Genomic DNA, 22,420 nt, shown 5'->3' with positions numbered 1-22,420 from the left:
GAATATACTAGGAACTGGGTCCCTAAGTGATGAAGGAAAGGGGTAAATAAGGTTGGCAGGTATCTTGATTGAGATGCTTCTGCAGGCAACATCCACGCTGCCTCCTGCCTAGGTGAGCATGCCTGGCTGGACCCTGCACTGTTCCCACCTTGCCCAAGAGGAACCCCGCCCCTACCCTGCTCACTCCCCAGAGCTCAGGAGAAAAGAGCTGGTTTTCTCCCAGAGGCTGGTGCCAGTTTAGTCAGCAGATTTCACAGATCCACTGGCACCCATGTAGTGTCTTATTTTAAGCTTAACATTTGAAGATGGAACTTTTCCCCCTTCGGTGTGTGGCAAAGAGATCCCAATTTATACATAAGCACGGCGACTAAGCCAGTGCAGCAAGGCTGGTCCCGAGGCGAGAGCAGAGCATGGCTGCCCTCCTCCAGCTTCTTTGCAGAAGAACCTCACCAACCATCGCCACTTCTTACTATTGGCAGCTCCATTCCCAGGTTTCCACTAAGAGGAGTGCAGCACTGTCGTTTCTAGGCACATGTGGCTGGGGAAAGGCAGGGCCAGTATTCTGCCCCGTCCCATCCCGTTGTCTCTGCGTTTCCCCATCTGCCAGACTGTGCCCTGCAGCTTCGGCTACCACAGCGTCTCAGACACCAGGGGTGGGGTTTCTCCCAGGACCTGAGTGTCTTCCAGGTCTTCTATGTCTCCCTCCTAGCCCTGAGCTCGCCATGACACTGCTGCCCCCCTCCATGCACCCCCATCCCCTCCCACCTTATTCTGAGACTCTCAAAACTCAAGGTCCCAATCCCCCATATCCAGCTAGGGGACTGGGGAGGACAGACTGTATGCTTCTGGACTGTGAGTCCAGTGGCCTTGGGTTACATCCAAACCAGATTTCTGCCTGGAGACATTCAGCTTGGACGCTGAACTCTGAGTACTCTCGTTTTACACCACAAATGACCAGGCGGACTTTGAAGCCCCAGTTTCTCGGAGGTGCTGGTTCAGGCCACTTCCTCTCTGGGGAGGACAGGTGGGCCCCAAAGGGTTCACTTTACATGAGGATTTGACCACATCCCAGAGCCTTTCTGACATCCTCCAAACCTTCCTCATCCCAGACTCTGCATTTTCATACCCTTAAATCCCCATTCCAATTTTTTCCCATTGTAAATGGCACCAGTCATTTTAGCCCAGTTTGTATCATACGGAAAGTGTCTCTGAGTTAAGCTGGATTTGACCAGTCAGGGACAAACATTCATTTGACAAAAGATATTTCCTTTAACTAGTCAGGATCCTTTAAATAGCAGCACCCCTAATGCACTAAAGTGTTACTTTTCAGATCATTAGCCAAAGAAATCAGAAGATGGAGACAAAGTAGAAGGAAAAAGCAGGCAAATTGTTGAGTCCCGGGGCTCCTGGCAGGTCTTTGAAAAATGAAGAGTGTTTGAAACTGAGAGTGTCCGTGTAGAGGAAAGGGGTGGGATGCTGCAGGAAGGGGGCATGCAGCTTTACCAGGGAGGGTCCCAGGTGTGTGGGCGGTGAGCAGCCCCTGGTCTCACCCCTCGGAAGCTTCTGCAAGCTCCCGAGAGTGACACGCTTCAAACAGATACCACTGAGGTCAGAGCTGCAAAGAAGGCAGGCAGGGGGCTGGGGGAGCAAATGACCGGACCTAACCTCGTCTTCAGAGTCAGGGAAGGCTCCCTGGGGTGAGTGACAACTCAGCTGACCATGGCTGGAGGCTCAGGAGGCACTGGAGGCTGAAGTGCAATCAGCCACACAGAGGCCAGGTGGGGGTGCGAAGGACAGCCGATGCTGCTGTTACTGTGCTTGGCCGGAGGATTCTGTGCCGTGCAGCCTTCCCACAGCTTCATTTTCACCACCCGGTTGTTCTGACACGCCCCCCGTTTTCTCTCTGGGTTTTCTACACTTTAATCCTGTTTTAAAAATCTTCTCTTTTCCTGTCATTAGAATTAGTTTTGTATGGACAGTGGCCGAGGGGGTGCAGGGTGGCTCACGTCCCTCTTTCCCCGTCCGGATATCATAGGACACAGAAATGTGTCCGGCGGCGTAGGTCCTGTCCTTGGGTTCAGCTGTTCATGCCCCGCCCCCTTGTGGCTGAGCAGACTGGGATATTTGGTGGTGCCTTTCTCCAGAGGGAGACCTCATGTCTCTGCAGAGGTCGGAACACTTGGAAGGGGTAGGCCTGCAGGGAAGAGGTGATTTTTGTTGCGAGCCAGTTTCCAGGTGGGTCCCATTGATTGGCCCCATCCCAATTCTGTCCTGAGACAAGGCTCAAGCACAAACTGCTTTCCATCCCTTCCAGGGTAGACTCAGGCTGATTGGGGGGGCGGGGGGGGGGCGGTGTGAATGGACAAGATAGGCTGTTCAGAAACAAACATCACTATTAAAGACATGATTCAAAATGCAGTAATGGTATAGAACATTTAACCAGAAGGACAACACATTCATTCCTCCTGTGTGATAATCTCGGTATTAATGAGATTTTGCTACTATTGTGCCATATAACAAACATCCACAGAATTTTAGTGGTAGCCATACACATGCATTTTAGGGAGCTGGGGTTTGGCTGGTCTTGGCTGAAGCAGCTCTGCTTCTGACCACAGGTCTGGGATCAACTGAGGATCAGCTCACCCGGGCTGGACTCTGGCCCTCATGCCTCTGATCCTCCTTGGACTGTGCCACCAGTCAGGGCCTGTCCCCTCACAGTGATGTTAGAAGCACCAGAGGGCGACTGAAGCACATGAGGCTTCTGAGGTCTGGGCTCAGAACTGGCACACTGCCACTTCCTCCCACATGCCATTGGCCAAAGCAAGTCATATGACTAAGCAACACCAAGAGCAGGGAAATACATCCCTCCCTTGGCAAGGGTACTGATGCAGAGAAGAGTGAAGAATCAGGACCAAACTCAATCTGCATCCCCTCTCCAAAGGCCAACAACCCCGTGCAATTCAGACTTTAATACAAGGAGCAAGGAAGAGATGGCTGATGATTGTCATTGTCACAATCCATCATAGATCTTTTTCTGGCCAATAATTGCTTAATGTTCCTAATGAGTTGGCAATGTTTCCAGCATGTCATTTGGGCCCATCTTTGTGCTGAGTGCTTTTGGGGGACATCAGAGGAAAACCCCTTATTCTACCTTTAGGAGCTCATGATCCTTTGAGGAGAAAGGCTCATGTACAAAGACAAGATGGGGGCAAGATGTGCTCAGTTACGTCATACAGACTGTGGAGTGCAGAGGAAGGAGAGACCAGCAGAGACTAGAAAAGAACGAGACAGGAGAAGAGGAATCATACTAATAACTAGTAAGCATTTGCTGAATGCCAGACACTGTGCTGAATCCTTCCCATGCCTACTCTCGTGACCGCCCAGAGAGGCACCATGATCACCACCATTTAACCGATGAAAAAACAGAGGCACAGAGAACTCAAGTCACTGGCACTTGGTCACCACTCTGATAAATCTTGGGACCAGGATTTGAGTCCAGCTCTTCCGGCAGCCAAAGCCTGAGAGTTCATCACCAGGACCCATGGCCAGCCATCCAGGGGGTAGGGAAACGGCAAGAATGGGCAGATGTGCATAAAGGACAGCTTCTGGGGGTGGGAGCCTGGAGGGGACCCCAGCCATGTTATGGACTATAAATGGGAGCAAAGATAGGATGTGCGATTTGGCCAAGGTCCTGCAGAAAGACAGGGTGGAAGCTGGGCTGGAAATTCTGACTGTTGGCTCTCCTTCCACTTTCCCTGGTTCCAGCCGCTTTCTGGGCTCTCTCCACCCATCTGCGCGGCCACGCCTGAAGCGTTTCCCTCTTGGAAGAGGTGCAATCCACTGGCATTGGAGCCGGGTGGACTGGCTCCCTCTCTCTATCCATCTTTTTCCTCCTTTCCCCTGCCGTGTTCTGGAAAGGGCAGTGTGAGGGAATGTGGGCAGGTTGCACCAGAGATATACATCTGAGAACTGAAGGAACATTTATTTTTAATTTAGACTTAAAAAGAAAAAAGGAAGTTATAAAATATCTGCTCTTGCTCCTGAGATTGTGCAGATGGCGCTGCGTGTTGCCTAATAGGGAATGGGGCTGGCACCGCGGGCTCCTGGCCCCACCAGCCTCATGTAGGACCTGGAAGGCGGGATCCCTGTTCCCTTCGCCTCAGCTCCAGCACGGTGTTGTGCTGCCTTCTCACCCACCCTTCCTGGCCTCTAGTCTACTGGTTTCCCAAACCTCCTCCTTCAGGGAGGTCAGTCTCTCAGCTGTTCTTGCTCCCGTGAGCTGACACACACCTGTGCACACCTCAGCAGATACCCAGAGCACACCTCCCTCTCCCAGCCCGAACTCCACTTTGGATGTTAGAATTTATCAACCTCGCAGATACCCAAGTATCTGATTAAACCATCTTGTCGCGTTCATGCCCAGGTGTTAGAAGGGACTTTCTCATACGTTTCCTGTTTGTGTGTTTGTTGTGGTTAGGTACGCTGTGTTCCTTTCCTCTGGTATTCCCCATGGGGAGCAGCATGAGACTAGGTGCACAGAAGATGCTCAGGAATGGGTATGGAGTCTGGTTCTTCTCTGTGCTCACACGGGGGGATGAGCTGGAGAAGGAGCCCTACAGTCAGAGAGACAGGGCTCCCAAGCCAGGAATCAGGAGACGTGACTCTATTTCTAGCTCGTCATGAAGCCTTGGGCAGACCACTGAATGTCTCTAAACCTCAGTCATGCCATTTGCAAAATATAGAAGGTAATCTCTATTTTTTCTGAGCCCTAGAGTTATAATAAGGGTGACAGTAAGTGACATAAGTGGACATGCTTAGCGAAATCAATCAACCAATCACTCACTCAGTCTCTTTAAGGAGTCAGAGCTGAGTGAGTGTGAGGCTTGTGTTAGGGCAGGATGTTGGGTCAAGAGGCTGCTCAGAGCTGGCCAGCCAGGCGAAAGCTCACTGGTTACGAGCCATGAGTGTGTGTGTATAGTCCATAGCCCAGGTGCCGTTTTCGTTTAGTTAAGGGCTGTGGTTTGTTCTGAAAAGACTTGATATCACATCTTTTCAATGCATGGCACACGATAAATCAATGAAGATGAAAACGAGACAAAAGCAAATGTAGGGAAGGGAAGACAAGATGAAGTCAGGAGGGAAGTTTGGACACAGAATATATGCCGGGAGGATGCATGTGCTGGGCAGACGTGGGCCGCAGAGAGCTGGCCTGACGGCAGCAGTCAGTGCGGAGAGGACCACGGGTACGTGCCTGTGCCTGCAGGACGGATGCCCACCCGACGCTCAGAAGGGGCCTGCGAGGGAATGAGCCGGGAGGGTCCTGGACAGCAGCTGTCTAGTAAACACAGTGAGTTCTATGGGGCTGCCTCTTATCGTGCTGCTGGTGGCTCAAACACAGTTCAGGGGGTGCAGTGGGGATTGGAGGGGAGAAAACAGCGTTGCTCATAACACACCCATGTTCTATAAGCCAACAGATTCAGGGGGTGATATGTTCTCAACAGTGAAGAACTGCTTTCATTTCCCCAAGCTTTGGGAAGCAGTCAGGCATGCACATGTGTACTGATACATGCACAGGCCCTCTTACGCGTGCGCACGCACACACACACACACACACACAGACTTGTTGGTTCACACCGTTCCCAGCTTCAGGCCTCTCTAGACTCAGCTTCTTCTCTATGGTCTGGCTCCTGACTGGCAGGAGGGGCCCTGTGTTCCCCACCATACTTCTCAGCTGGACTGGGCTGGGAGGATTCCTTTTACAATGGGGTGGTCTCTCTTGACTTCACACGTATTACTTGGAACCTGAGAATAGAATTTAAACTGAGTTAGGACCTCTAAGGTCAACTCCTTCACTTCATAGGTAAGAAAGCTAGAACTCTAAGGGTCTGTCTTCTGCTGGAGATCACTCAAGGACGGAGCTGAGGCTAAGAATCAAGTTTGCCTGATTGCCACTCCAGTACCCTGAGCTGTCATTGCAAGAAAAAAATGAAGCTGGGATCTCATTTCTGGAGAAAAATCTCATAATTTCTCACTGGAGCTATGGAATGGCTTTACATGATATAATTTTATTCAAACTGATATGGGCCAATAAATATAAATGTGTGTACATATTCACTGTTTTAGAAACATTTTAATCTTTAAAACATGATTTACTAATATTGCTGAGGATGTCTAGAATTTGATTTACTGCATAGAATTGAATGCTTATACTTGTTCCTTACAGAAATTCTTGCCAAAGAGCCATTTTATCTACAGGAATGATAAATAAGTCAGTATGCGGATGGTTGTGCACATTTCTTTCCATATGCAGCAGTACTTGGTAGATGTTATTTTGCATACAAGCATTCAAAAGGTAAACTTGAGAGACATGTGGATCCCTGAAATCCAAGGTTTGGCCAATGTTAAAATCAGGCAGTTAATCTTGGCTTAAAAAAAAAACAAAAAACAAAGTCGGTGAGCCTAGGTCTTGGGAGCAGTGGACCCACATGCACACATAGTCTTGCTTAGCTACGCGGTGCAGTGGCTCCTGTGTTCATTCACCCTTTCCACAAATGTTTACCGGACAGTCATTTGATGGCTCAAACATGGCGGACGTTTTGCCTCATGAGGGCTCAGTGATAACAGATAAATTCCCCCAAACCGTATTTGTAAAGCACTTAAGGCCCCTGAAATGATTTGTATTTATTTCTCACAAAATCCTGTTGGATGGTTGGAGTGTGAAGGAGCCGGGTAAGCTGAGTAGAAGTGGAGGTGTTCCCTTTGCTTGCTTGTCTGTTTTACTGTCCCCCTGCCCGCCAGTTGTGGAAATAATGCGTGTCAGCTGTTACAAAGAGTACAGAAGTATCCTAGAGGAAATTCTGTGTAACCCATTCTATATGCTGTGCTCGGGACTTTTTTCATGCTTGGCGATATGTACGTGCATGTGTTTGTGTATATGGTTTTATATATATAAGATGCTTTTCTTTGAGAAATGAGATGCTGTAATACAATTCTGAAACTTGTTTTCTTTTTAAACCTTATACAGTCTTTTCTTTTTAAAGATTTTATTTACTTTTAGACACAGGGGAAGGGAGGGAGAAAGAGAGAAACATCAGTGTGTGGTTGTCTCTTGTGTGCCCCCAACTGGGGGCCTGTCCTGCAACCCAGGCAGGGGCCCTGACTGGGAATCCAACCAGCAACCCTTTGGTTTGCAGGCCGTCACTCAATCCACTGAGCCACACCAGCCAGGGATAAATCATATACAGTATTACTATGGGCAGCAGTTTGTACATATACGTCATCCATATCCGTTTGTACAGATTCAGCTTGCTTTTCTTCATGGCTATTTGATTTTTCTTTGCAAAAGTGTAGTGTGTTTCTTTTTGCCTTTTTCAGCTCTCTTCTCCCTCTCTCTCTCTTTCTCCCTCCCTCATTCTCAGGTGGTCGGTCTTCTTTTGCCCAACCAGACACTGGCATCCACTGTCTTCTGGCAGGTAACAGTCTCCCAGCAAACAGGCTCCTGAGGGAGGGCCCAACAGGTACTGGTTAGAACTCCTTGCCTCAGTATTTCCTCCCCCATTCATGCCCCTCAGGGACAATCACGCCACTTCTTACCTCCCCCCAACCCAGAAGCTACTGGGAGAAGCCCCAGGCCTTCAGGCCCTGCCGAGCAGGTCCTCAGCAGCCTGCATTTCTGGCCATTCTGTGCCACTTCAACTTTTGCATGGGGGTGATGAGGGCCGGGCTGGTGCCCTCAGCTGGGTAGCTTATTGGTGGCCACCCAACATGTCCCTTGGCTGCTCGTCCATGGCCAATGACCTCAAGGCCCACAGCCTCTTTGACATCAGTCTCACCCAAATCTGGGGAGAAGGTAAATCCACCCCAAGGGTAAGGCAGCTGAGGCTGTGACTCTCCGACAGTAGCTGAGGCTCTGTGTGTGTGTGTGTGTGTGTGTGTGTGTGTGTGTGTGTGTCATACACACCCAGAAGGAGGAAAAGGAAGGAGAACCTGTCTGTCTTCAGGAGAAAGTGTCAGTCTTCCCTGAGCAAAACTCCAGCAGTGCCCGTGTCCGGGCTGGGGACATTCCAGGGCCCAGCTGTCCACCTCTGTCCAGGAAGTAGTGTAATAAGGACGATGTGGCAAAGGCAGGGGGGCCTGTTTGGGGCATTGAGAGCCATGATTTTGGAGGAGGTACCACCTCTGGATCAGGATGGGCCACTGGCGAGGGCAGAACCAGTGCCTGGTCTGCCAGGAGCTGAGGGCTTTCCCAGGACTGGGGACATTCAGTGCTGAAACTGGCCCAGTTCCAGGCAAACTGGGCCGTTGGCCATGCTAATAGCAGGATGGATGCACCCACCGTGAGCCAGCGACTCACGTCTGTCTGAAGACATGAGGCCTCCTGGGGCCCGGGCCTGGCTTCCAGGGAGGTGAGCACGCCTTCCCTGACTTCTCCTCTCCCCGCTTGCCTTTCAGTGGCTGAACCAGAGCCACAACGCTTGTGTCAACTATGCAAACCGCAACGCTACCAAGGTGAGCACCACGGACCACCACCCAGTGGCGGCTTTTGGGCTGGGGTGCCCTTCATCCTCCCTGCAGTGTGTCATGCCACTCACCTGGGTCGAGCATCGCCCTCCTGGAGGCACCTTATTTAAACTGCCAGCCCCTCAGGAGGGGCCTTGATGGCAGGGAGTGTTCACATGAGGTGAAGAAGGCCCGTGACATGGGAGTGTGGCGGGGCGGGGAGAGGGGTGAGCTCCACCGGCTTCAGGATGCCCTGTGGGCCGCTCTCATACCTGAGGTTGGATCAGGACAGCAGCAGCCCCCCTGGGCCTGACTTTCCCTAAAGCCTCCTCCAAGCTTTCCTGGAAGGGGCCTCGGTGCCCCCGGACTGCAGGCTGCAAGCTGAAAGGCTGCTCTTGAGGGGCCATGGGCCTGAGAGGATGGGATAGACACGTCCCCTCCTGCCCTCCTGGGATGAACTTGCTGTGGAGGCCCAGTCACCCTTTGTCATCCAGGAAGGGCTCCTGTGTCTCTGGCCAGGCTGCCTCATGCCCTGGTCAGTTCTCACTCTTCTGTCCAAAGGCAGGGAGAATGGGGAAGAAGTCTAGGTTCCCGTGGCAGGGTGGGGGGCAGTTGGTTTGGGTGGGAGAGCGTCTGGGCATTTTCCAACCTTGAGGGGTAGTACTTCAGGGCCTCACAGTTTGAGGACAGCCCCTCCTCATTCTAAACCTTCACTCCACGTCTCCCCTTCGCATGCTCACACAGGTGCACCGCTGCTGGTTCGGCTCTCGTTTACCTTAAACCCAGCATCTCCAAATTGCCATTGTGGTATATCAAGGCAAATTCTGCAGCTCCTGTCTTAATTTTCTACATTGCAAGTCGGGATACATTTTTCCCTAGAAATACCGAGCAACTGTCATCTATTGGCATGGAAGTGCAGTTGCTACCAGGGTTGACGAGGCCTGTGGGAGCCAGCCAGGCTGGAGCCAGCCTTGACACTGCCGTGTCTAGCAAGGAAGTGCTCCAGGTGCCAGACAGCCCACTTGCAGCACGTAGCCTCCCTAAACCGAGTCTGCTTGCCCAGCCATGAGTGACCTGTTCAGCCCTTGCTGTTCTCTACCTGCAGGCAGCAGTGTCTGCCAGAGGCCTTTACCGAGCCGGCGGAGTGCAGTGGGCCTTTCGACATCTCCCTGGATGTCGCTGCCTCAGATTTCTGTGTTTAGAACTGCACTAACAGTGGCCAGGATCCCTTTGGCTTCCAGAGGGACCTCTTTCTTCCCACCCGACCCTCCCCTTGCTGGATGGGGCTGTTGGCAAGGGCGAGTATGGGAGCTGTGGGCACCCAGTGGGCCTGAAATTCTGTCTCTGTCTTCCAGCCTTCACCTGTATCCAAGTTCATCCAGGGCTACCTAGGAGCTGTCATCAGTGCTGTCTCCATCGCTGTGAGTAAGCCCCCATCCCTCAAGCCCCCCACCCCAGTCCTGCTGCTGTGGCTGCCCTCCCCAGCATCTTGGGCCAGACCTTGTCTGACGGTCAGGCCCGGGCAAGGAGTGCAGGAGACAGGCTTCTGTGTGTGGGTCGTCAGGGCAGGCTTTCTGAGCAGAGAAGAGAATAGGTCCTGCTGACACTTTGAGAGAGAGCATAAAGTGGTGATTCTGGTTTCTGAGCAGCGGGGAGGGGAGGTGGTGCCTGTGGGTGGTGTGGAGGGCTGCCCACTGCAGCTGAGGGCAGCACGTCAGTCCCCAGAGGGCCCCGAGCTTGCCTGGTGCTCTCCTCAGGGCAGCGGGTCATCACACACAGTCATGTGGCTAATGCAGGAGACTAGGGGCTGTGGAGTGGTTCTCAAGGTTGGCCCCAGTGCCAGCTCCCCCTGCTCTTTGCCTGGGCTCCTGGGGCACTCCTGTCCCCTCTCTGTAGTCTTGGCCCTGTGGTCACATGCATAGTCCCTTCTGGGGGCCTGCAAGCTCCTCAAGACCAGGGGCAATAGGCTCGTTTTGAATCCCACAGGACCGAGAATAGAGCAGCTGTTATGTAGGGGAGGTTTGTAGACTGTATTAGCCTCAGGATGGATCCCAGGGCAGGTGACACAGCAAGGGGCCTAGGCCAGAGCCTGAACTTCCGCTCAGGCTCCCAGGACCTTGGTCACATGCATCCTACCCTTGCGCCCACCCTCGTCCCTCTGGCCGGCACTCTCTCAACCCCGGCTGGGTGGTCTCCTTTCGCTGACTGCAGGGGCAAGTCACCACACAGCTTCGTATTTTATTCATCATGCAATTAGTAAGAAAAAATTAGGAAATTCGAATCGAAAAACATTTCCATATAATAATCTTTTTGTGAAACCCACTTCCCTTATTTTCTTGTGTCACTGAGTAAATATAATGATGCGTCGTGAAAAGGCGCTAACCCAGCACACCAAATGCCATCGTTTACTCCACCGTTCCTCTGAAGTTGGGATGAGGCTGTCCTGAAATGGCCTCATTTACTCCGCTGCTATGTAGACCAGATCGCCTCCAAATAGCTGTTGGGGGGGTGTCCCCATTTCATGACCAAGATTGTTCTCCTTCCCTGAATGCTCACGTCTCATCACGAGCAAGAAGCAGGCATTGCCAAATCTGTTTAGATGGCCGGCCGAGAGACTGCTAACCCCACCCAGGTGTCCCTGCAGCCTAGCACAAGACTTCACCGGATTGGGATTGGACTAACTGAGGGTCCTGGTTCTGTGGAAATTGCTGGCCAAGGTCAGGGGCTCTTGTGAGAGACAGGAAAGGGCTCTGTCACCTTTTCTTGCTCATGTTACCGCCTCTCCCCTTATGATAGGAGGAGCGGATGCCTCAGCCTAGTTTAGCAGCTTGAACGTCCCACTTTTCCTTCTTTGGGATTTAAGGGTGAGGTGGGGTGGGGGAGTTGGAAGAGGGAGCCGCGTGGGGAGAATGTTGAGCGGCTCAGACTAGGAAGGCCTTGAGTGAAGGGGGTGACCGTCCTAGTGGGACTTCCTCCTCAGGCCAGGGCCCCAGGCTCGGCTGTCTCACCCGAGGGGTCCTCAGTCAGGCCGTCCCATCCACTCCCTAGGGACAAAGCCAGCCCCGTTGTGGGGAGGAGATTCTGAGGCACAAAGCTGAGCAGCGTTACTGGGGATTTGGGGTCCTTCGGGGCTCTCAGAGCCAGGATCTCACCCGCAGGGACTGGGGGCCTCATGCAGGGCTGTCATGGGCCCCAGGGGCTGTGCCGGTGCGGGGTGCCCTCCTTCCTCCGCCCTGCTGTCTGCAGAGCCCTCGGAGGGGCTTTCCCTGACCACACCAGCCCACACTGTTCTGCCCGTCTCACAAGTTCTAGAAACTTCTGTCCTTCACACTCTCGGTTATACCCCATGTCCTGTCCTCTCCTTGTTGCACTGGATTACGAGTTAACCAGGGACAGGCTCTGTGTCTTCTCCCCCACCGAGGGGGGCATGGAGCACTGCTCCATAAGTACTTGTTAATTAGGCTGCTGATTGATTGCTGGCCCGGGGGCCCCGCTCCGCTCTGATCTGTGAGTCTCCTCAGTGGCGGCGTCCCTCCGCCTGCCGTCTTCACACAGTGAGGGTCTAACTCCGGCAGATGGAGTGGAGTTTCTGACTTGGAAAATCTGCAGCTCGCTTGCTTTTCTTTTGTGTGTGTAAATCACAAAACCTCCAAAGAAAAGAGGCTTTATTTTATTTTCCTTTCCCTTGTTCTCTGGAACCCCAGGCCCCGCGGCCTCATTAACTGATCTCTGCTTCAATTAGTGACAGATCCACTCCCAGGGCGAGCCCGTTAGGAGGAGATGACCTGCAAACAAGTGTCAGGGCCCCAGTGGTTGGCCCAGCACTGGCATTAATTAAAACGAGTCCCTACAAGCAGGCGGCGTGGACGGGGCTGCTGACAGGCTGTGGGCAGATCCCGGGGCCTGGGGATGAGCTGGAGTGGAGGTTGGACCCTGAGGGTCCAGCCTCCCCTCTGGACAGTGCAGTGCCCTGCTCTCCTCTCACTAGAGCACTTGATGTTGGTCAGCACCCCCCAGAAGCAGGGATCCCCAGTTTGCACACCCTGGAAGTAAAGTCTCGTGCTGGTTGTGGTGCGGGTGAGCAGCCTTTTGGTGAACCCTCTAAATAGATTTGGCAGTGTCTGGCTTTTTGCTTGAAAATAAAAAAGATTTCGTCTTCAGTTATTTTTGAGATCTAACAGTTTGCTGTCTTTTAACAAAGGAAGCCTCTGTCAGTCCTTGCCGTGTGCTCGTTCGGGAGCCGGTGTCGAGGACTCCTGTGGTCAGCCCCACGGGGCCCTGGCGACCCGTTTACTCCCTGAAGGGTGCCTACGTGCTGAGCACTTTGCAGTCCGACTGGTGTGTGCTTCAAGGTGCTGGGTGGGGAAGCTGGGATACTCTGTGCTATACCCGGAATTATGACAAAGGCGACCCTTGGGTGTGGTCGGACCCAGGGATGGGGCCCCTGATTTACACAGGGATGACTATTACGGGACAGACCAGAGAGAGGTGAAGGCAGGGCTGTGTCCACATAGGGGGCACGGCACACGACGATGTGCACAGGAGGAGAGCGTGACGGATGCCACCAGGTGTCAGAAAATGAGTGTGGCTGCTACGTTTGGAGTGATGGCGATGAGGGGATGATGGAGCGGGGGAGCAGCAGGGCCGGCTGTGCGGTACTACTGCAGAGCCACGCCAGGAACTCGTGCCTGGGCTCAGGGAGCCATGGCGTCGCAAGGGGTACAGGCGGAAGGGGGCTGGAGAAGGCATGGGGGTCGGCGGCCCAGCAGTGGACCACCTTCATGGATGCAGGGACTCGGGGGAGTAGGCCTGGGGCTGGAGAGGAAGGCTAGGGGCTAAAGTCCAGTCAGAGTTTAGTTGATGGAGCCAGAGTGTGAGAGTTGCTTCATGCCTGATCCCCAAACCCTTCACTTTCTGCCAGGTCTTAGCTGGCGAGGACTTTCCCTTATGGGGCAACAATGATCTCCATTCCTAAAGGGCCTGGGACCTGGGGGGGTCCTCCTTGTATAGGTTGTAGTGATGTCTATTAACCTTTACTACCAGACACTGGAGGTTAAGGAAGCACCCCTGGGGATCCCTGGGCTGAGCCCTTCCCCTTCCCAGTTCCCACTGCTCACTCCATGTCCCCATGATAGTTCGACAGGCAAACAATCATAGGAAGGCCAGGTACTATTTAGGTGTTCGTCTCCATTTTACAGATGAGGAAACTGAGACACAGAGGTGAAGTCAGTGGCAGAGCTGGGATTCAAACCCAGGCTTAATCACACACTATTCTCCTACCACAGGACCTCTTTTTCTTCTGGCTCCCCCGCCCCGTAGCCTAAGGGGCCAGAAAAGTCAAGCAGTATTTTCGGCTTCCAGGTTGAAGGCCCCCAGGTAGACAAGTCCCTCCCCAGGTACCCTAAGAGCAGTGAGGACTGAAAGAAAATGTTTGAGAGGTTATTTAGCTGTAACAGGGTTAGAACCTCTGCTCACCCTTGTGCTTGGTTCCTGGGCCTGTCTTTTCTGGCCAAAGTCAGGTCAACTACATGTATTTGTCCCTGGTTCACAGCATGCTCTGCCCCCTGCCTGATGCACCCAGCTGGCCTTGTGGTTCTGGGCGTACCTCAGGGTGTTCTCTGTGGTCAGGGGTATACCTCGGGGTGTTCTCTGTGGTTGAGGGTGTACCTCAGGGCTTTCTCTGGGGTCCAGGGTGTAATTCAGGGCTTTTTCTCTGTGACTAAGGGTATACCCCAGTTATTCTCTGTGGTCTGGAGTATACCTCAGGGTGTTCTCTGTGGTCAGGGATGTACCTCAGGGTGTTTTCTGTGGTTGAGGGGTATACTGCAAGGTGTTCCCTGTGGTCCAGGGTATACCTTAGGCCCTGCTGTTCTTCTCTGGGTGTGATGGAGGCAGTGGGCCGACAGCCTGAGCATCCTGGACCAGGCTATTGTCTTACTGCTGTCGCTAGGATTGGCTTCTGAGCCGGAGGGCCCATCACATGGACCTGGTAGCATCATGTGAAATGTTCCAGAAGCCTGCAGATGGTGATGCTGGCAGTGGGGAGGCTGACATGAATGTCAGCTCTGTATACATTCTAGGGAGGACAAGTTGTCCCCTCCTACATTGAAGGGGTCTCATGTAATTGGTGTACCAGCAGGTGACCAGCTGGTCTCTGTGGGTGACGGTTCAGGGGTCAGGTCTGGCCGTCGTAGCTGGCAAACCAACCGTGCAGTCACAGCCAGAGCTGACTGGTGTTTTAACCTGTGCATGACTCTCTCCCAGCCACTTGGGCCCTTTGCTCCTGAGCTTTTTGCCAAGCAACAGGCTGGCTGGGGTTGCCAAAAAATTAGACGGTAATGGGCCATTTTGTTACCAAGTTTCTTCTACAAGATGTGCCCTCTGGTGGTCAGTCTTGGTACCTCAAAGATTCCTTGACCTACCTGGGCCCCTGCCCTCCAGGACCTACACAAACTCCTGACCATTTGGTTACATTATCGTCCACCACCTGAGAGTGGACCTAGATTCTTCCCTCGTGCCTTCTTGGACCCCCTTATGGCAGGCACCAGTGGAGTCCACAGAGCCGGTTCTGAAGCCTGCTGAACCCTTCCTTCTAGCCTGGCTGCCTCCAACTGGCCCTTCAGGGCTCCGTCAGGCATCTCCTTTCTCAGAAGCCTTCAGGGCCCCAGGGGCACCACTTCCGGGACCCTCCCCCTGGCAGAGGGGGCGCGCTGCCCCCCTCAGGGGCATGTAGACTGAGTATGCAGCATGTAGCACTGGTAGAGCTCTCGGCCAAGGTGGGCCGCAGTGACTGCACAAGGGCAGCCTCCTTGTGGCTCTTTGTTTTTTCCCTCCTGTTTCAGAAATCGGTGATTTACTCTAGGAACACGTATGCGGCACCTGCTCAGTTCTCCGGGCACCAGGAATTCAGTGAGGAATGGCAGAAGAGGCTCTGAGGCCAGGGCTGGGGCCTGTTGGGAGACATGGACATTTAGTAATGAGTCCACAATTTTAAATTATATACATGTATTACTTTTATTTACAACATTTTAAGAAGGTAAATAAATATGTACTTAGAAGCCGGGATAGGTACAGAGAAGGAAGAGGTCCAGGTTCTGTGAGAGGCTATAAGAGGGGAGCCTGAGTGAAGAGGGGCTTCTCAGAGGGCCTGCCTGGCTTTCAAGCCGAAAAGTGAGGGGGCCAAGGGAGGGGCAGTGCTTGGAAGCCCTGAGGAGAGAGAGAGACGGGGAGGGACAAGGAGGGGGAGAAAGCCAGAGAATTGGCTCATCAGAGGGGCAAGGGTGATGGTGAGGTGCCTAGGGCCTTGCAAGGAAGGCCAGGCGGCCACACAAGGCTGTGCAGGTCTCTAAGTACAGTGAGAAGCCACCGAAAGGCTAAAGCGAATTCACATCCATTTTCAGGAGATCACTCTGGCTGCTGTGTAGAGAGTGGATTTGGCAGGGGGGAGCAAGGGTGGAAGCAGGGAGCTGAGCTAGAAGGTGAGCAGTCATCTGGGGAGAAGAGACTGGGGCTTAAGCTAAGTGGTGGCAGCAAAGAGAGAAGCCACGTGCAAGGTGTTCAGGAAATGGCTCGGGTAGTTGTGCAGGAGGGCTGGATGTGGGGTGGGAGAGGCCTCCTTGGGGAAGACTCCTGGGTCTCCAGCATGAGGAGTGAGCCGGGAATGGGCAAGGAACCAGGTGTGGGTGAGGAAGAGCAAGATAGCCTTCATCTGGGTTGTAGGAAGGTTGAGTGCCTGAAGCCCCTTGAAACAGAGGCATCTGCACGGCATTGGATGTATGGGCTGGGGAGAGGATACAGCCCAGGTCCGAGAGGTCTGCCTGCATTGCCCAAGCCCCGCCTGGTGTCTCTTTGCTGGCCTTGCGAAAATTAGGCTGCTGTTGGCCTGGGCAAGACCTTGATACTTAAGGAGACAGCTATCAGTCACATGGCTCATGGCAGTGGTCTTGTGTCATGGAGTCCCCGCCCCACCCCCACCGATTCTTGGTGCCAGTCAACACTTATCCCCACAGTGGGGATCGTCAGGAAGCCATTCTTCCCTCCTCTTCCTCTGCTCCTGTCAGCTGCCCGTGGCAAATTCACCAGCCTGGGAGCCGGAGCTTGGAGAGAAGTGGCCAAAGAAGGTCCTTAGGCCTTTGCTGATGTCCTAGGCTCTGGCTTCTCCCAGGACCCCCATCTGCTGACCACATGGGAATTCTTTTGCAAAATCCACACCCTGTTTGTTTTCCCCTCCACCCAAATGGAGCCCCTGTTTGGTTAATTTTTATTTTGTGGCTTATTTGGAGGCTGTTAAAACAGACCCTAGGGGACCCTCAGCAGTGATTGTTCCATATCTCATTATCTTTCCCAAACCTGATTATTAGCTCAGATTTTTCTGATCGCTAGCTGCTGTTCATGATGAGTTGTGTGCCATTAATGCCAGCTGGTTCCCTTAAACAGGACCCACCATGCCAGGGAAAATGAGCTGGCATTCAGAGCCACCAGCCACTTGGCTTTTTAATTTTAATGGGCTCCACCAAATGTTCCAGGCCAAAGGGCCCCTGAGGAACCAGAACAGACGGGCTCCCAACCCCTGGTCTGCAGCCCACCCTGGTTCTTTCCCGGGACGCCGCCAGCCATCCTAGCTGCTGGGACAGTCGGGCCTGGGATGGGGGCTTTGGGAGGAGAGGCGGGGAGCAGCCACGTGCCTTCCCTGCATTCATGCCTTTCTGCCACCGCCCATTATTGGTGGGTGGGCCACCCTGGAGCCCAGGCCTTCTCCCCACTTTGCTGGTCCCTGTCCCTTCCCTGGGCTTGGGCATGTTGGCCAGGTTCTCAGAAACGTGTGTGTGCCATAGTAAATAAATCTCACCCTGGCTGTGTTGGGGATACTCCTGTGGGCTTTAGAGAAGGGGAGGCTGGGAGAGACCTGGGACCCCAGCACTGTTTTCTCTCCTTTCTTCCTCCCTACCCTGGGCTCCCATGTGGGGTGTGGGAGATGGGCTGGATTAGTCACTCTGTGCCATGCTAGCCAGGGAGGGGAAGGCTTGAGGGTAGGGGGAAGTCTGAGTGTTTACTGCAACCAAAGGCCTCTATCTTCCTTGTACTGTGGCCACACTCCAGCCCTGCCTGCCTTCAAGAGACTGCCGAGGGAAGGGTCTGAGCTCCCTGCTGGCTCCTCAGAGGGCTCCTGCCCCCCACTCTTCCACACTCTGCATCTTTCCAGCTGAATGTGGGGGCTGGGGTTTGAACCCAGACCTTCCGATTTCTAGGTCCAAGGGCTCTATCTTCCTAACTGGAGCTGCCTTCCCCTTTCCTCTCCCTGGGCCCCAGCCCCAAGCTGGTCTTTTCAGGGAGGCTTTTGCTATGCAAACAGCCAGTTTCAAATGGCATGTCAGACATTAAAGCACTCCTCTTTGAGATGAAAGACAATTGGAAAGTAAATAGCACAGTGGTTCAGAACAAAGCTTGCAGTGCCTGGTTTCAATCCTAGCTTCACCTGCCTCATAATAGCTGTCTGTCCTTGGACAAAGTTACTTAACCTCTCTGAACCTGTCTGAATTTATCTGCATCTGTAAGAAGGGGTAAGGCCCTATCTGTTGTAAAAGCCTCGTGTTGGGGGGTCAATTAAGGCATTTCATGAGCTGTGCGTGGCCTGGCATCTCCCTATGCCCCTCCACACTTTCCCTCTCTGCACTCTGCAGGGACATGTCCACTGGTGTTTTGGGGGAGTGGGAGGAGCACTTCTGAGTCACAGAATAGACAGTCACCGCTGCTGAGAGCTGGGAGACCTGCACTTGAGTTCTGTTTGTGTGGCAGGGGCAGCCCTGGAGCAGGGTTTGAGCAGGGCCCAGTGCAGGCTGGCAGCTCCATAGCCTGTGCTGCATCACCACTGAGATGTGTCCGAGCTGTGGTGCATAGCCCTGCCCCACAGCTTTTCCTGGAACTCGCAGAAAGGACAGGGATTGGACTCTGAACATTAGCTTTAAGGCTCCAGAGGGAGGCCAGGCACCCAAGAGCCCAGGCTGGGTTTTTGCCTGGCAGCTCCATGGTCCTGTGGGGCCCTGGGCTATGCAAGGGCTGGCTGGCTGGCACTTCCTGTCTTCCTGGGTCACAGGGCCACTTCTGCTGCTCCCCGCTTAGACCGCTGCAGGCACCCGGCAGCCCTGGAGGCCTTCCCAATGCTCTGCCTCTTCCCCAACAATGCAGGAGATTTGCAGCCAGAGCCAGGGCTGTGGGTACAGGTGGTCTGCTGAGCCAACAGATGTGCCAGACCAGAGCAGGCTGCACCGGACCCCCTCTACCCAGGAAAGATCCACAGGGCAGGGGCTGGCTCTGGTCTCACCTGGGGGAGCAGAGGCCTCTGCGCACCTGTCTTCTGGTCTGGCCTCAGGCGTCTTGCTTCTCCCTCTCCGTGTTGTACTTGTGCTGTTTTCCCTACCCAAAGGTCCTTTTCTTCTGCCTAAACTCATCCCACTTCTCCTCCAATGAGCCCACCCCCCTTCCAGCCTTTGCTGATCTCTCCATCCATTCGTCTGTTTGTTGGTTCGTGTATTTATTCCTCAGTCACAGTGTATTCAGCCTACGTTCTATCCACTGCCCTAAATGCTGGGCATACACAGATGAGGAAGACATGGGTTCCTCCCTCCCTCCCAGTCTTGGGGGCACGTCACACACATAAGTGGTGTACTGAGAGCTGGGAACGAGGGACTCATGATGCACAGGGGAGGGACTTTCCGCCAGGGAGAGGCGACATCGTTCTTATATAGCCTAATTTATTGAGGCCTCTTGTCTAAACGCTTATATACACTCTTACAGCAGCCCTGGGGTGCTGTAGATGCTGCACATTTTTACAGACAAGGAAACTGAGGCAAAGGTGAAAAGACTTCATGACTGGAAGGTTAAACGAGTCCCACTGTTGGTAAGCGACACTGGAGGTGGAGCTCAGAGGTGGGCGCCACATGAACCGGTGAGGACTGAGTAGAGGAAGGAAGGCCTCCCTGCCTTAGGGACCAGCATGGGTAATGGCTCCAAGGCCGGAAAGCTAGTGTAGCACCTGATGAGCGGTGAACTGGGCTCACAGTAGGAGAACGTGGGCTTGTGGAGTGGGGCACTGTGGTGATAGAGGCCCAGACCGCTGCACGCAGGAGATTGTACCTCTCCCACGGATCACGGGGAGGAGCTGGCGGTGGCGGACGTGACTGGACCCGTGTTGTAGAGACAGAGGACAGCACGGAGATGAACTGCAGTGGGGAGAGCCCAAGGCAATGGCGGGGGGAGGGGAGCTGGGGCCTGAGTGCCCAGCACCAGTGAGCCTAGGATGGCCCCACCCCTGCTTCCTCACCCCTGTCCTGCTCTGGGCTGCTCTCCTTAGCTCTGCAGGCACCTGTGGGCAGGTGCGTGGATCTCACTCTCCTGAGTCCTCATGGTTTGTCCAGGCCCAGGCCTGGGCTCACAGTAGAGCCTCCGAAAGGCGGTGCTTAGAGACTAGGATGGGAATGAGGGTCCTACACTACATTTATTTGCGACAGCAACCACCCCGGCCATCGCCTTCCTCTCCCAGAGGCTACGTGTGTGTTTGTGCACACATAGTCGACACCTTGCTTCTCTCTGTCTTTCATAGGAGCTGGTTAACTGGAAGGAGTGGGTAGTGGTGCGTTAAATGGCCATGCTGGAGCTCTGCAGGCTAGGGCTGGGGGTGCAACTGCAGGGGAAGACAGCACCGCTGCCTTGCTGCTCTTCCTTTCCCCGCCCCACCTGTCCCTTCCTCCCACAGGTGGCTGTAGCGCCATGTAGTTTCCTGTTTTCTCTTTCCAAGGTGGGCCTTAATGTCCTGGTTCAGAAAGCCAACAAGTTCACCCCGGCCACCCGCCTTCTCGTCCAGAGATTTGTGCCGTTCCCTGCCGTAGGTAAGACCCGCAGAGTGTTGAGTATCTGTGTGTATGTGTGCACGTGCATGGGTGTGTTGGGCTTTGGGGCTCTCAGGGAGCTGGACAGCTCCTCTGCACTCTCCTGACATGGGGGTGGAGGTCGTATGTTGTCAGGGAAAATGGGAACAAAACACATGGAGAAAGAAAAAAAGGCAACAGGGGCCCCAATAACTAGCTCTGTGCCCAAAATTCTACACAGGGATTCTTAACCAGGAGCCCCGAAGTGTCAGCAGATAGAATGCTGGATCTTGTGGATTTGGTTGGGGAAAAATTTACATTGACCTGTGACCAGTGTGTGACACCTCCTTCCATTACACACGTGGACAGCAAACCACGGGAACAAGCAGGCCCTGGGGCTGCCGCCAGTGGGAATGACAGACCTTTCTGTGTTCCACTCAGTTGTTACAGAGATCCTAAAATGTTATTCAAAGCTCTGTCTGGTGTGGCTCCATTGGTTGGGCATCATCCTGCAAACTGAAAGGTTGCTGGTTCAATCCTTGGTCAAGGCGCACATGCCAGAGTTGCTGGTTCGGTCCCCAGTTGGGGCACATGCAAGAGGCAACCAATCAATGTTTCTCTCCCTTTCTCCCTCCCTTCTCCTCTTTCTAGAATCAATAAAAGAAAAACAAACTTAATATTGTTTAAAATGAGTACTAAATCAAATTTACTTTTAACAGATCCACTGGTAGAGCTTGTTTTTTAATTCGTTAGTTAAAAAGCAAATCTATTACTTTATCACAATTTAAAAAGTATTTTGATAACCCATTTCAATATAATTCCTTGCAATCCTATGTATTTTGTTTCGTGCATTTAGGGACATTATTTGGAGAGGGGTGCATAGTTCTTGCCAGACTGCCCTGCCCTGGGGTTGCCGACACAAAAGAATGTCCACAGCTCCCACCAGTCTAGTGCTCCAAGCCCTTCGGTATTGTGGGCCCTTTAGGCTTTGGATGCTCCACGCACATTCGGGTAATTGTGGGTGCACGAGTGTGTGTAGAGGGGATCTCGCCTGCCTTCAGGCAAGTCCTTGCTGGTCCCAGAGTCTCTGAGCTCAAACTGATGCCCCAGCTCTGGACCCGGGGATCCCACAAGATCCAGCCTTGTCCTGGCTGGGTGGCTCAGTTGGTTGGAGTGTTGTCCGATACACCAAAACATTGCGGGTTTGATCCCTAATTAGGGCATGTACCTAGGTTACGGGTTTGATCCTTGTTTGGGGCATGTACTGGAGGCAACCAGTCAATGTTTCTTTCTTACATTGATGTCTCTCTCTCCCCCTTTCTCTCTTTCTAAAATAAATAAACATATCCTCAGGTAAGGATAAATAAATAGAAAGAAACCCATGCCTTGCTTGGGAAGAGGGCACCAGAGTGGAAAGTTTTTTCAACATTAAAAAGAAATAAACAAGCCCTGGCTGGCGTAGCTCAGTGGATTGAGCTCGAGCTGCGAACCAAAGCATTGCAGGTTCAATTCCCAGTCAGGGCACATGCCTGGGTTGCAAGCCATGGCCCCCAGCAACCGCACATTGATGTTTCTCTCTCTCGCTCTCTCTCTCTCTCTCTTTCTCTCTCTCTTTCTCCTTCCCTTCCCTCTCTAAAAATAAATAAATAAAATCTTAAAGAAAAAAGAAATAAACAACATTGAAAGAAATATGAGGTAGTCCATGATTAGTAACCCAAAGAATATAAGTCAGTGTTTGAACCACGACATTGAGCTGCTCAGCCGAGGCCAGAGGACAAAGATGGGGGCCAGCCCAGGCGGGGAATGGGGTCCCGTGGCCTCCTTGGTGCAAAGGCTCAGTCTGAAGAGCTGGGAGTCAGACCCAAGTTCATGGTTCGGACCCTGTTCTTCCCCTCCAGGGCTCAGCTTTCCCATCTGTAAAATGGGGCACCAATATCTACCTTCCTACAGCCTGGAGCTGTGGGAGGACCAAATGAGACCACAGACCAGATTTCATTCATAGGAAAATGCTTCGAAGCACCTGAAAAGCTCCCCACAGATCAATCCTGGGCAGCCCC

At 53.1% G+C, this 22,420-nt stretch overlaps 1 protein-coding gene across 3 annotated transcripts in view; it reads left to right on the top strand.

The window, feature by feature from the left end:
* The window catches only part of SFXN5 (sideroflexin 5), a 102,943-nt gene that overhangs the window by 40,312 nt on the left and 40,211 nt on the right, over window positions 1–22,420 (top strand). For 2 of the 3 annotated variants that reach the window (XM_045827625.1, XM_045827623.1), the window contains exons 7-10: window positions 7,419–7,472; window positions 8,452–8,508; window positions 9,855–9,920; window positions 20,294–20,384. In XM_045827625.1, the coding sequence (XP_045683581.1) occupies window positions 7,419–7,472; window positions 8,452–8,508; window positions 9,855–9,920; window positions 20,294–20,384 (268 nt within the window). The remainder of the gene's footprint in view (window positions 1–7,418; window positions 7,473–8,451; window positions 8,509–9,854; window positions 9,921–20,293; window positions 20,385–22,420) is intronic. The other variant, XM_045827624.1, reaches the window with a different exon arrangement.

Source organism: Phyllostomus hastatus, unplaced genomic scaffold, assembly GCF_019186645.2.
Source record: "Phyllostomus hastatus isolate PE091 unplaced genomic scaffold, TTU_PhHast_1.1 phas_scaffold_78, whole genome shotgun sequence".
Taxonomy (NCBI): Eukaryota; Metazoa; Chordata; class Mammalia; order Chiroptera; family Phyllostomidae; genus Phyllostomus; species Phyllostomus hastatus.
Note: the sequence above shows the minus strand (reverse complement) of the source record. Positions and strands in the feature narration are given on the sequence as shown.